This window comes from Boleophthalmus pectinirostris, unplaced genomic scaffold (assembly GCF_026225935.1).
Source record: "Boleophthalmus pectinirostris isolate CB_2022bp ecotype Guang Dong unplaced genomic scaffold, ASM2622593v1 HiC_scaffold_21, whole genome shotgun sequence".
NCBI lineage: Eukaryota > Metazoa > Chordata > Actinopteri > Gobiiformes > Gobiidae > Boleophthalmus > Boleophthalmus pectinirostris.
Window position 1 is genome coordinate 26,728,121 of NW_026571175.1, and position 15,252 is coordinate 26,743,372.

Here is a 15,252-nt window from a genome sequence, read left to right on the forward strand (position 1 = left end):
CCGGCCCCGGATAAGCGGACGAAAATGGATGGATGGATGTATGTCTTCCTATAACCTCTTTTTTAAAGCTGTGATTTTATATTTTATTACTTGTCTTTCTGTTTTATTTTGATTTATAATACATTTATATAACTATGTCTTTTTTGACCCCTGTCTCTTGCTATCTTTCTTGCCACTTATTTAGAATTTATTATTACCATTTATATTTTTGCTCTTTGTTATTATATTGTGCTGTGTGAGCTACTGTGTCCAAATAATAAGTCAAAGTCTAATTGTTTTTGTTCTTTTTTTTTTTTTTTTTTTTTTTTTTAGACCTTTGTGAGGTGCATTTTTTGCAGTATAAAAAATAAAATAAATAAATAAATAATTCTCCGGTGGTTTTATTGTGAAGGGGCGGTGTTGTTCCGCTTGTAAACTTGACAGAGGCGGAGGAGGAGACGCTTCATACCGGTCTATCCCTGAAACCGAGCTGGACACCGGGGCTACAGACCCCCACATATGGTAAAGACGGCTCCGATCGCCTCGTTTTTAACCCAGGACGACAAATATCACACGCGAGGAGGTAAATATTCAATAACACTTTGAATTTTGAGTTGACATTCGGTCGCTTCTTAGTATTCGTCGCCGAAAGCTAGCACACTGTTAGCCGCTAATGCTATCTGCCAAATGTTACCAACCAACTCTACTTTTGGGTGATTTTAACGCCAATAAAACAATCTAACTTTACCATATGTGATTGTTTTTTCGCAGATACACTAAAGAAGTTGTTTTAAATCGGACCCGGTGCTATTCTGACAACTTTAAAGCTTTGTAGTTACCCCAAGTGGACCTCCGAGCGGACCGACTCGTTGGAACGCAGCGAACCCGAAAAGGAGGTCAGATATCCGGGAGGCGTTGGAGCTTTCAGCCGCTGCCGAAGAAGGAGTTTAGCCTCGCAGAGAGAGCCGGGTCTTCCGGACAGAGACCTCATGAATGGACATCGGAACAACAGGTGGGAGCCAGTACTCACACTCGGGGCCATGTTGCTTTACCTAACCTAATTTGGCGTTCAGGTGTTGGGTTATTTTCAGGCTGGTGGCCGCTGCTTCTGCTGCCTGCTCGGTTGTAGCTGGTGGCATTCGTAGCGTGAAACGAGATTATAGTTTGGTTATGCCTGGTATTTTGCTTTGCTGGTAAAGTATTATTGCTGAACCTGTACTCAAATATCAGTATAGTAGTAGTGTGTACGTGTGTGTGTATATATACTCTCAAAACATCGGCATATTAGAAGTTTTACGTCTAAGCAAACTTATAAAATTGTAGATCATAAAGAAGAAAGCATTATTTACTGTATTTTTTTGGCTTCTCTTTGTATTACTTGTTGAGCAGTTGCTTAAACTGAGCTGAGCGACTCTTGGTTTAACCAGAATGAATGAATAAAGGTGATACACACAGTAAGGTAGGGAAGGGCAATTATTTTTTCCATGGGGCCACATGAGAAACAGAAAATATTGTGGAGGGCCGGGCCAAAATGCTTAACTCAACTATGTATAATAATTGTATTTCTTTATAAAAAGCAGTAAAGTGAGTAGCATTGTTTGGACAAGCTGGTAAGACTGTTAAGAGTAGATGTTATGACTAAGCAGTGAAAAAGTGAGGTTGCCTTACAAAAAATTTCATTAAACAGCAATGCAGCTTTAGTCCATGTAAGAGGTAAAATTATAAAATATGTTTATTTTGTAATTCCAAATTAACTTGCTTAAACAGGCCGGCCTGAGTCAATCAAATGTGGCCCCAGGGCTGTACAATGCCCAGATCTGCAGTAAAGTCATGAAAAACAATGAGAGCATGTTCAAGTTTATTTATGTAGGCCTGTCACGATAATTACTAAATGGCCTTATCCTTCAATTTATGAAAGCTGGTACAGTATTTATTGTTTGTGCATTTTCTTTTTCTTATTTTTTTGGGTTATTTTAAGGCTATATGATAAGATTTAATCCATAAAAGTTTGGATTAATAATTTCTGTGACTCATTACAGATACAAACTATACTAAAGTGTTTCATTCTGCTATTTGTTTATTGCAGCTCATATTTTTTTAACAATATTGCTGATTTAGAATAGTTTTTTGTGGTTTAAATCTGCTCTTGGGTATTGTATCATCGGCATAGATTAGTTTTAATATTATTGTTTGCTTCAGCAATATATCGAACTTCAGAATTTGTTCTCATGACAGGTCTATATTTATGTAGCAAAGTAAAACAACTTCTGCCAACCAATGTAGTTCACACGGGAGTCAAGTTTATATGACAACCTAATGACTACTTAATGTCAACAAATCCAAAAGTTTTGCTTGTAAAAGAAATGGCAAACAGACATTTTATTCATATTCATTTTCTGCTTTCTACTAAACCACTGCAGTTGTGTTCATTCATTTGCTTATCCAAACTACCCTCTTCTTATGTTACCAATCGGATTCAGTGCGGGTCCCTCTTGCTCCTTTTCAAACCAGCCCCACAGGTTTACTCTCCTTTTGTCTACGTCATGACTGTTGTAGCTGTCAAACGCAGGCGTGCTCCGTCAGATGGCTCTGAAGGCTGAAAGCTGAGGGGAAAAGTGAATGAAAAGTGGTGGATTGTATAATGTGTTGATGTCATTCTCTCAGTAATGCTTTGCTCAATGTACGTCTTTTCGTTTAGTCGATTAATTGGTCAATAGTGTCTTATTATTTTATTTAGGTTATAAAGAAATGGACTACAACAGAAAGGAGAAGCTATGGAGTGAATTGATTGGAGATTAGGAAAAGAATCATGCATTTAATCTGCATTTTTTCATATAAACACATAATTCTCTAGTCCTTTTTTACACACATAATTTTACAGTTAGCAGTAGTTGTTTTTGCATGAACTCTCATGCAGTTGTCTTGACAGTGGATTGTGAGTCAGATACATAGAAATACTGTAATCAATCAAGAATTTCCTTAGTCAGCTGCAGCCCTGATTCTCAGAGGGGGTACAGAGGCTACTATTTCTGTATTATACTTTTTTCCACTAAATCTACAAAGTTCTACTAGTGACACACAAAGGATGTCTCTTTCTTTTAACTCACTACAAGAGCTGATAATGTTCATAGAAGTTGGGCTGTTTGATGCACCCGAATTTCTTGTCTTGTACTTGAGTTTATGACAAAAAAAATTAACACCAACTTGTAACAGGTTGAAAGGATAATTACCTTCTTTTGCATGCTTAAAAAGAAAATCACTTATTTCAAATGAGGCAGCGCTGCTCAGCCCTGTACTAAATATGGCTTAATTATTTTTGGTGTTCAGAATACTTACTTTTGGGCAATAAGACAAACATTTTTTCCCCCTCATTGATCATTATAAATCAATAAATCTCTTAATATTAATTTCCTGCCCGTTACAAGTTTTAGCTCTTGCCATTTATCACAAAAATGGTCAAATCGCTTCCTACAAAGTCTGATCTCCAGCTCCAAACCACATACTTTTACTGATTGTAGACCCAAGCCGGTCATCGATGATTAGAAATGAGCGAATCTCGATCTTGATTAAAATAAAGTGGGGCTGTGTAAACACTTAACTCTTTCATCTTCTCTAAACGTGTCATAATATCACCTGTACTTCACTCATTACACACCGCAGCCCTGTGAGACTCCACAACGCTGTGATGTCATCTGAAACCCGGCAGTTGACTTATCCGTTTGAGGACTGGTCCAGCTGCTGCCATGGCGACCCGTGCCGCCTGAACTCGCCCGTTTTAACTGCCATCCCTGCCCGAAGTGTTGAGCGCGAGTCAATGGAGCATGCTCAGGAGTCAGGGCGTGCATTGTTGATTATAGCTGTGGGGGACGCTGGTGTTTTGAGGCTTGTGTTTAGTATTGATGTTGTTGGGGGCTACGGACTAAACTGGTTCACTGTGAAACCGACACGTGCAAATGACTCCGCTGCCCTCCGCCCTGCTTTAAAGGACCCATATTACACTAATTTCGTATCTGTTATAATGTTGTTTCCTCATCAGAAACATACCTGGAGTCATGCTTTGTTTTAGTCACATGTTTAACACACAAACCCTGCATATTTAGACTCCTCCTTTAGGCTTCTCCTACACAGAAAACACTCTCAAACTGACAGACATCTCAGACATCGTCACTACAATCATCTGGATGAATTCAATCCTGGAATTGCCAGTCTCTAATAACCAAAGGTAAAAGATGTGAATGAAACAAAACACAACTCTAGGTGTTTGTGATGGGATAACAGCATCATAGTTCACATGAGTCAGTTTTTCATAATATAGACCCTTTAAGCCCATAATAATAATGATTATAAGAAAGTAAAATGTGTACATGATTTGTTTCTTTGTGTTTTTACATAGTTTTTGAATATATTTCTGGGCATGTCACAATAATTACCATATCCCTTTTATCGTTCAATATCTGAAAGCTGGAACAGTGTATTTTAGGGCTTAATGTTTCTCAATATGTTATAGTGGATGCCTTTTCTTTGCAATAGTGGAGAGATTTTGTTATTGTTGTTTCTGTTTTGTAATACGATAAGATTTGAGCTCTAGAGGGTTGAGTAAGTGCTTTTTCTGATTTTTGGTAGATTCCAATCCAAAGATGTTCATTTTGTCTTCGTATGTACTTTAACTTCTTGTTTTTGTTTTTTTAAGACAGTATAGTAAAGTGTATTTACCTCGTTCACGTGTTTTGGCTGCTAGCTGCGGGCCATCTTCAGATCTTCAGAACTGTCACTGGTGTTGGTGGTGACGTGCCGGGTATCAGCTGTTGTTACTTCAGCTGCAGCTAACAGCCGAAACATGTCAACAAAGTAAATACACTTTACTGTATTTACTTTAAAAAGAACCCAAGAAGTTATTGGCACATTCTGTTATGTATTTGTTGCAGCTTATGCCTTTAAGTGATACTGTTTGTTTACAAATGATTCACTGGGATTATCCTGCATTATTGTTATTGTGTTAGTGGCATAAAGTAGTTTAAATATGATCTTTTATTGCAGTATATCTCTGTAGCGATTCATATAAAAATATTATCATAACAGTCCTACATATTTCTAGTTCTCAGTTATAAGAGTTTGCTCAGTTGTCTAAAGCTGCGCTCCCTGTGTCAGAGTTATGGAGTGAAAAGTGGGTCACGAGGTTAAAGCTTCATTACCTGTTTAATATGGGGCAGTGACTTTTTGTAACATACTTCTATGTAGAGCATGATTTTGATGAAAACTGAAGGAGTCAAAGTTGCACCTGTATTCATTTTGGTTGTTTCAGGGAGATCCCACCTGGCACTGTTTCCACGGCAACGGCCCTGGGGACTTTGCACCTGGAGAGTCTGAACCAGGACTGGATCTGGTCTAGGGACTTAATCTGAGACTTTGAGGGCCTCTACTGTAGGGAGTATCTGTTTGGGAAAATATGCAGTTGCCATTTTGCAGTATTAAATTATTATGTAAGAGGATATACTGCAATTTGTGGTTTTGGAGAGGCAAATCTTCAGTTCTTTTCTGCGTGTATTTGTTGATGCTAACTTAAGTCACTTACTTTATTGGGGATCTCATTCATAAAACTATAAATGACAAAACTTACCACTTCTCTCCTTGCCTCATCTCAACAAAGTTCAGAGTTTGGGGCTCAGATTGCAACTTCTCACATCAAATTTTCTTTTACTAAAGCACAAAGTACACATGGGTATACTTATGAGCATGCCTGTCACGGTAACAGATTTTGAAGCATGAAATATTGCTATTTGCTACAGAGAAATAGTGCGATAGTTGATATTGAAAATACTTGAAGCCACTGACACAAAGCAAGATAATGCCAGTAATCCAATTTTTAAATGGACAGCATCATTAAAAATGTTTGAGCTGCAACAGATAAACGTTATTTATTCTAATCTCTACAACTCAAATCTCACATTATTATAAAAATGGTTAAAAAAAATCTCCATTATTACCCCGAGAAAGTACCGACTATAAATACTGAGCCCCAAAATCTATTGTTCCATCTTTCATATATTGAACGATAAGTCAGTATAGGAATTATAACTGACCTTTGCGGTGTTTGTGGTGTTTTCTGAAGGAACTCCTGAGTCTGGCACATTCTTTCAAACAAATAAACACGTCTCCCTCAGGTCTCTGCAGGGCCGGATCTGACCTTCAGGGGGCCCAAGTGATTATTCACATTCCATAACATGATGCACAGCTGTCAACATCTGCATCACATGTGTCTGAGTTACCCACATCAGACAGAGTAAAGCACTGAGGCATTTATAACGGCCAATAGAACAACAAATTGGCTAGAATTAATTCCTGATTATCAACCAAAAAATGTTGATTATTATAATTACACAATTTTTACCGTTTTATATCACATTCATCTTTTCCAGCTGGCTAAAACTGGCTAACACTTTAGCCAACTGAAAAATACTGTGTTTTCTGTTGGAGATAGATGTATCATTATATGTATCGATATATTGGGTCGATGTTTGCAGTTTTTCGCAATTTGACCACCAGCCTTAAATCTTCAACTCAGGTCTATATTTTGTTTTGGACCATCTGTTGCCTGAAGAGTGCACACAAAGCTTTATGTTTGTAAGACTTTAATAATAATAATATTTGCACAAAACAGGACTACACTGCTTTCTTAATTATTTGCAGTAAAACCGGTCTTAGGGGAGATTTGTAGTAAATTTAAATGACGTTATTTGGGGAAAGTAATTCAAATAGGCTCCACATAACGACCATGAAAAAACCTGTATCTGAAATATGATGTGTCTTATGTGGTAATGCCTCTGTGCCACACCAGGCCTCTAAACTTACTCTTGGTCTCCAAATGTCTACTTCAATTTAACAGCCCTTTTCATTATAAATAGGACTGTCTCTCTTTTTCTCTCCTATCATAATGTGATTATGCACTGCCATGAAACCATTAGATTAACTTTAGGATCACGTCACATATTTTGTATTATAAATAAATGCAGAACGACATCAAATAACTGCACAAATAATTAGTAGGTGATAAACCTTATTGATATGTGCATGATGTTTACGCAAATTAACACATAACTGATTAATATACACAGAGATGTGAGCGCATTTTGTTGTAATTAAATGTAGAATGTAACGATATCCAAATCTTTCGGTACAATATTTTCACGATATGCATCTCACGGTACGATATTTATTGTGATATTTTGGAGAGGAGAATATAATTGTAGATAGGAAACTTTTTTGCTTTTAAAAATACCATGACAAGATTTGGTGCAACTCATTACTGTCATAATTAGGGGTATGCAGAAATATCGATATATCGTATTGTTTAATGTGATGATACAGTATCAATATCGTGGGCTGCTGAATCGATATATCGCCAAGAGTATTTTTTTGGTATATTTTACTCAATTATTTTGTTACAGCGCTACAGTTTTGTTGCTTGTTTAGAGGAAGTAAACGCGTTTATGCCACACTTTTCACATTTTCACTGTTTTGATGATTAAAATCTGCATGAACTTTGCACAAGAAGTGATTTAACAAAGACTTTTAGTATCACAGTCATGATTTAGCCATTATTTTTTATTGAATTGTATCGAATCAATTTGAAATATATTGTATTGAATTGAAAGTGCACTGTATCGAGGTATGTATCCTATCGGCAACTTCTTAATGATAACCAGCCCTAGTCATAACCCTAAGAATTCAAGTAAAAAACATATTTCTTCATGTTGTCTGCACTGAAATGAATCATGGGATATGTAGTTCTCTGTTTATAAGCTGTTGCTACTATAAAACAATACATTTAAGCAAAGAAACTTGTAATTCGTATTATTGTGAGACTTTTTACAATACAGTGTCACTATTTTTTGGTTATTGTTACATCTCTAGTAGATTGACCAACATGAATGATAAAACTATTGGCTCCCTTTACAGCTGTGGGGCACTATACAACTTGCATAGTTTGTGTACAGGAAGATTTACTACTACTATACCCATAATGCACTGCAGCAAGATCTGCGTGGAGCATTACAGGCAGCGCTTTTGAACTACAGCACGACAAATTTGGAAAGATTGGACATTATTCCAAATTGTTCAACCTCTGCCAACACTTTTATTTATAGACTGCTCATTCTTCACCTCAAAATAGCCCTGTCCCATTGTGGCTCCGGCTGCCTCTGTGTAAAGTGCCTGATGTCAGTTTGTGAGGGCAGTTTGACATTTATGAAAATTGGTGTCACGTTAGCGTCTGTGCTGCTAATGCTAACACCCACTCCGCGTCCCGTCTGCAAAGGTCACGCCACTCACCAGACACCTACACGAAATGTTACTGACTCTGACTCTGCACTGTGGCCACTAAACGCACAGCTAGTCAAGTCAGTTATTTTATTTTAATAACAGAGGAAACAGATTGTAACGAATCTTAACATCTTTAAGTCCTTAACACCACTTCCTTCCTCTGAGTTGCTCCAGACCGTTTGATAAATGTTGATAAAAGTTTGTGGTATTATTTTAAGGGCCCATATTACGTTATTATCTGATCTACTTTTCACGACATTGTAACGTACTTGGAGTTGTGTTTTGCTTCATTCATGTTTACCACACACACTGCATATTTGAAAACACTCTTTTCCACCTTGTGATGTCATGCGGTAATACAGGAAGAGCTCCACTGTGTTTTTAAACTCCATACACCTTCACTAGAATCATTTGGATGATTTCAGACCTTGAATTGCCAATCTCTACTGAACTAAAGGTAGGGCTGCTCGATTATGGAAAAAAATCATTATCACGATTATTTTGGTCAATATTGAAATCACAATTATTCAAACGATTATTTTTTTTTGTTACATAATGCATTTATTCAGCATTTCTCTCTCAAAAAACACTGTTTTTGACAATTTACTCTTACTTAAAAATTAGCTACAAATATATACCTTAGAGCAGTTTTCTGATGCATAAACTTACCGTGAAATAAGACATAGAAAAACATAAATGTATTCAAAATAAACTATATATCCAGCTGTTCTACAATCTCTATATTTAAAAAAATAAAATAAATATACTTATTTATTATTTTAAGTTAAGCAAATCGTTTCAACTTATTTTTCAACTGAGTTTGGAGATGACACATAAATTGAAATCGCGATCAAAATTCAATTAATTGCACAGCCTAAACTAAAGGTAAAAGGAGCTGTTAACTTAAACTACCACTTCATCACATCACAGGGTGAAACAGAGCACTTTGGAAATGTAAACAAACTAATAATAAATGGTTACTCAAACATTTGCGAATGAAACATAATGAGGAAACATTGTAACAGATCAGAAAACTCAAAAGTTGCTGCCACTTTTATTACTTGTATTGCTGATTTTACATGAGCATTCCAGTCTAGTCTTACATTTGAACTCTCACTGTCATAGGGATGTTGGGTTTAACACATTTTACCCAATAATGATTACAGAAGCTGTCATTTTTATGTTCACATCCTTGCTAACTACTTGGTGAATTCATTGTATTTTTAATTAACTTTTGTATTTTTGTCTCTCATGTGTTCCCGTAGGAGCCCAGTCCCTGTTCTCGTTGCCGCGGCGACCAGGTTATGGCACCATCGGGAAACCCATCCGGCTCCTGGCCAACTGCTTCCAGGTGGAGATCCCCAAAATCGACGTGTACCTGTATGAGGTGGACATCAAGCCAGACAAGTGCCCGCGCAGGGTCAACAGGTGACGGCGAGATACTTTATTTATACTTATTTGTTTATTTGAACGGGGACAGATGCACAAACACATGAAGAAATCAGTAATCTGATGCAAGTGCCACAGTGTTTATTGCCTCGGCTAATTCGCAACACCAGACTCCCGAAGGGTTTTTAAACTGTTGGGTTTATTTCGCTTTTATTTATTCACATTTTTTATCTGGCTTTTGAATTACATTATTATTATTATTTGTATTTATTTGTATGTTGTGACTATGTGGTAAACTGCTGTCTCTTCAAATAGAGGTTTTAAATCTTAAAGGGATTTTCATGTTCTATCAGGGCTTAAAAGTCTTAAAATGGTCTTAAATTTCATGTTCCTATATTAAGGCCTTAGAAAGCCTTAAGTTATGTTGTCCAAGTCATATTTTTTTTCACAATGGTCTTAAATTTCATTGGCCTATTATCTTTGTATACTCAACCAGGCTGCAGTGCAATGTTAAACAGAGGGAGGAAATCATGTAACGTGAATGAATATCTAATTTGGAGTATGTGCAAACAATACTTTGGTTTCTAGTGCCGGCGGCAATGAGCAAACAATTAGTACAGTGAACAATAGTTTGTTGTTGTTGGAAATGTTAAATGGATGAAGTACTTTGACAATGTGAGACAAGACAATATGAAAGGTTAGTTTGTCTTGTTAGAATGTTATAAATGATTTTTTGGCCATTTTACAAGCAATCCATACTACTATAAATTAGTTCTGAACAAGATTTTATAACAAAATTATTTTTTGTTATTTAAAGCAGTGAGTAATGGTCATTAGAATTGCATCTGGTGTTTTTTGCCCGCATAATGGGTGCAGTGTTTCATTTAAGTAGTTTTAAAAAGGTCTGAAAGTCTTAAATTTGGGGTAGTCAAACCTGGGGATACCATGTCTATTGATACTTTGCAGCCAGTGTCATAAATATTCCCTGAGGGTATGTCGCTAACTGTAGGCCCTGCTCTGTCTGAAGCTCTGTTACTCAAGTTAGACTTTTTAACATAATCTGACCATGAAAAACTCAACTGGAACTATACAGGAGATCTGATTTGTACTATTAAACAAGTCTCACACATAAAATTACAGTCACAAGGCAGTCCGCCTCTGCCAGTTTTTCAGCGAGTCACTTTCAGCTTTTTGTTGAAAATCAAACTTCTAAGCAGGACCATGAACTTTCAAATGAATCACAGGCTCTTCAAAATGTGCTGTGTTTAAATCCATTTAGCTTTTTGAGTTTTTAGACAATATTAAAATGTTTTTTGACAGTGATTGATAATGTGTGCATTGTGTCACCATGGTAACTGTTCAACATGTGGAACACTCCTGGCATGATGTCGCTGCAAAATATGAATAGGCCAATATTATAATAGAAATGATCAAGGTCAACATTTATAAATTTACCTTTTGAATATTTCATGGCGAAATACAGTGTAATCAATATGGAAAAGTATCTCTGGCTCTATCTACAGCTGAATGACTATTTGTTTGGTAGTCCTGAATATACCAGATATAGTAGTGCCTTTTTAATACCAGGTCTCATGTGTCTCACAGGGAGGTGGTGGACTCCATGGTTCAACATTTCAAGGTGACGATCTTCGGGGACCGTCTGCCTGTTTACGATGGGAAGAGGAGCCTGTACACAGCACAGCCTCTGCCTGTCGCCACCAGCGGGGTAAGACTCCTCTGATATCATGTAGAAACAGCAGTGATTAATGTATTTCTATTACGATTCTGTTCAAAGTTCACAGGAGAATTGACAAAGTCTGAAATATGACCAACAAACTAATACAAGAATCACATTAGGCTTAGACAAACTTTATTGATCCACAAGGGAAATTACTTGGACACAGTAGCTCACACAAAACAATACATATAAGAGCAAAAGAGCAAAACTATACAGATCTAGACTACAGGGTTAGCTACTACACTGTTATAAAGAATAAAACAGGATATTTTGTTGTTACTGGAGGAAATTGTGGTACTTCAGAAACTGCAGCTTTTGCCTTTTGCTAATTGTGTCCATTCAAATTGCGGTTTCTATTTGATTAATCTAGCAGTAGTACTCTGCGCTGTGGCATCTAATTGTGAAATATTTTAATGATTGCAAACCCGACTAAAGAGCCTTTTGCGCTGTTGTAATACATTTGGGATGAGAGCATATTGGCTCTGAGATCGCGGTCCATCTTTGCTTCATTTTGTTGCTGAACTGAAAATTCATGTATGCAAAAGCCAATGGTTTTGTGAAATTTCTACTTTTTCCTTTCTTGGGTTTTACCACAAATGAAAATACCAGAGAGCTACTGATTTCAGAGATATTTAGTATATATAAGAAGTATGATACGCCTTAGATGAAGTACAGTTAGATGCCTATAAAAAATAAACTATTATCCATTTATTAGTGCACAAAGTCAGGTATAATAAGCAGTTTATACAATTTTAGTTATTCAGCACAGTAGGTATAATTCAGAAGTCCATTGGTGAGCTACTTGAGTCTTGAAAGAGGGTGGAGAACTCCTCAGCTACAGGTTAGAATCCTGCACTAAAATTTTATGATGATGATGACAGAACCCCAACCAAGAAAGCTGCACCTGTGTTAATGTTAATTTTTACGAATCAAACCCTCCTTTCTAAACACACCCGGGATGTCAAGATTATCAGGTTAATGGATTTCTTGTCTGTTGTTCTTAGGTGGACTTGGACGTGACTCTTCCTGGTGAGGGGGGTAAAGATCGCCCGTTCAAAGTGACCATTCGCTTTGTGTCGCTGGTGAGCTGGCACATGCTGCACGAGGTCCTGACCGGGCGAGCTGTGGCAGAGCCCGTCGACCTGGACAAACCCATCAGCACCAACCCAGTGCACGCCGTGGATGTGGTACTGCGCCACCTGCCCTCCATGAAGTGAGACCTGGTTTTTATACATGAGCTTTTACTTCGTTTCACTTCGTACCAACCTTAGATTTCGTTCGCTCGATGGTAGGCGGGTACTTTTTATTATTTACCCATTCGCTGATTGTTGTGCTGTACTGGTTGTGATGTATGTAATGCGCCGCTAACGGGGCTAACTGGTATATTAAGCTTTTCCCAAATCCCGTAGGAAGAAGGACATTAAGGTCTTTCCCCTTGATAAAATTCACCAAAAATTCTCTTTATTCTGGCTTTAAATCCTTGATCATTGTCAACACTGACTATATCACTTTTTGCTGATTGGCTGGTGCCCGAACTTGCACTTATGGGGTTATTGTGAACCATTTATTGTATTTTGATTCCTGACCTAGTTGCTAGAGAGAAATGAAATAGAGCGGAGGCACTAGGTGGTGCCAGCCTGGCTAGACACAATGACAGAATTTGATTCAAAGGGGGGCCACAGCTCTAAGTCCAAGTCTAAGCACTGAGCCACTGCCGCCCTATAGTTCCTCCAGTTGACTTCACCCCTTCAAGGAACGTTTTGAATAGATAGATGGGCTGAGTGTACAATTTTGTTATTTTATGTCAGTTCCATTTATAATCACCTATAATTACAGTAACTTCAAAAAGATTACGTCATATTTACGTTGGTGAAATCTCAAAACTATAGTAGATAATTTAACACAAGGACTATTTTATTGTACTTGCTTTAATCTACCGCTTTTCCAGCTGTTACCGCTCTCCGATATTTGGCCAATAAGTGATATTTGACAACAGCAAGGCCCACAAACTGATGTTAAATTATATAAAAGTCACTTTTGGAAACAACAAAATGTGTCTATCTGGGATACAAAATGATTTCTTGCATGATTGTGTAAATACTCACATTTTTAACTTAATTGCTCCTCTGTTTCCATTTAACTCATCAGTCTGATTAAAAAGCCACACCTAGCCATAGAAGTCCAGTCAAACATTACAATAGAACTGCTGTAATGGTTCATTTTGACAGATCTGGCAATTGTTTGTGTTAATTTTGGATCTGGGATTTTGAAACTTATCTCTCGCAAACACACTCTAAATTAGACTTGAGTATTTCCTGTTGATGAGTTGTTTGTGATCAACAGGAAATCTGATCCAAGATGAACCGGAAAAGACAGAGCAGTGCTGAGAATCACTGTCAACCTCTGAGTCTTTGTAATAATCATGGAAACATAACATTGAATTTTAAGTTTAGGTGATTTTAGGCCTCATCCTCACTACTAAAAATAGTTTTAGTATTCGGTTGATTGCTCTTTGCATCTCAATAGACTGACTTAACTCTAGATTCTTATCATCTTGTGGCTACAGTCTTGTTTTCCTGGGTATATTTATTTTAAGCAAACATGAGGCCGACTTGAAAGACGAGTGCAACACGATGCATTAGTTTAAAAAATACGTTGACTGTTAAACTAATAAAAGTACAATATATCCACTTGAAAACCCGGGCTGTGAATAGAAACATAACTTGTCTTCCAAATGAGTATACAGTTTTCTGCTAGTGAGGTAATTTTACTGTAAACAACTAAAGACTCTGGAGCTGTCTTAAAGGTGCAATATATAACTTTTTGGCCTTGGGGTCCATCACCTGCTTGTTTTTAAAGATATGTCATTGTTCTGGAATGTTCCACACTATGACATTAAACAGCTCTATTTTAGAGTTATTAAATTACATGTGGTTTCATCAAGATTAATGCCATACTATGAAACATTCCAGATGAAGCAATAACATATCCATGGAGAAAAGCAGTTGACAGACCCTCCACTAGAAAACTTATGCAGTGGACCTTTAAAACCATAAAAAAATTGTTATTTCTCACGTACCATATGCATTCTGAACATCGTAATTATTTACTACGATGAGTTTATAAGCGCTTTTCACAACTCTGAGACCAGTGCCAATGACTGCAAAGCTAAAAACTAATAGTATGCTAATGGACACTTTCTGATTATTGCATATTAAAATGCTTTCTAATTAGATGCAGACAGCACGCAGCAGAATTTCTTTGACCTCAAGAGCTGCTTATACGATATATTTGTGTTGGGGAAAGGCTAAATTTGCTCAAATGCCTGGGATCCAATGTCTTTAATGATATACCATAATATTTACAATAGTATTATGCATTTAATTTCAATTTATACTTTGCAGCTGATGTCTTAAAAATTCCCTGGGGTGTGAAGCTAACTGAAGGCACTACTCTGTCTGAAGCTCTGTTACTCAAGTTAGACTCAAACTTGAGCTTTATTTTAGCACAATCTGACCAGAAAGAGCTGACTTGGTTGGAAATACAACAGATGAGATGATTTGTGCTGCTAAACAAATCTCTCACACTTAAAATTACAGTCACAAGCTCGCTGGCATTAGCCAACAGCAGTTTTTCAGTTAGTCACTTGTATGTCAAAACTGTTTTGGTAGTGCTGGCTAGTGTGTGTGTTGTGTCACCATAGTAACTGCTGAATATTCTGACAATAGAGATTCATGTAGAACACCCCCAGCATGATGTCACTGCAATTTCCACAGTTTACCCTTCTCCTGTTCGTTCTTTGTCCTCCCTTTAAACTAACCACCCCG

The 15,252-nt window shown here is 37.1% G+C and overlaps 1 protein-coding gene across 4 annotated transcripts in view; it reads left to right on the top strand.

Moving 5' to 3' along the window:
* The first annotated feature begins 420 nt into the window (after positions 1 to 420).
* The window catches only part of ago3b (argonaute RISC catalytic component 3b), a 36,169-nt gene continuing 21,337 nt past the window's right edge, over positions 421 to 15,252 (top strand). For all 4 annotated transcript variants that reach the window (XM_055156949.1, XM_055156951.1, XM_055156950.1 and 1 more), the window contains exons 1-5: positions 421 to 562; positions 751 to 991; positions 9,564 to 9,726; positions 11,293 to 11,413; positions 12,430 to 12,638. In XM_055156949.1, the coding sequence (XP_055012924.1) occupies positions 973 to 991; positions 9,564 to 9,726; positions 11,293 to 11,413; positions 12,430 to 12,638 (512 nt within the window). In that variant the 5' untranslated portion in view covers positions 421 to 562; positions 751 to 972. The remainder of the gene's footprint in view (positions 563 to 750; positions 992 to 9,563; positions 9,727 to 11,292; positions 11,414 to 12,429; positions 12,639 to 15,252) is intronic.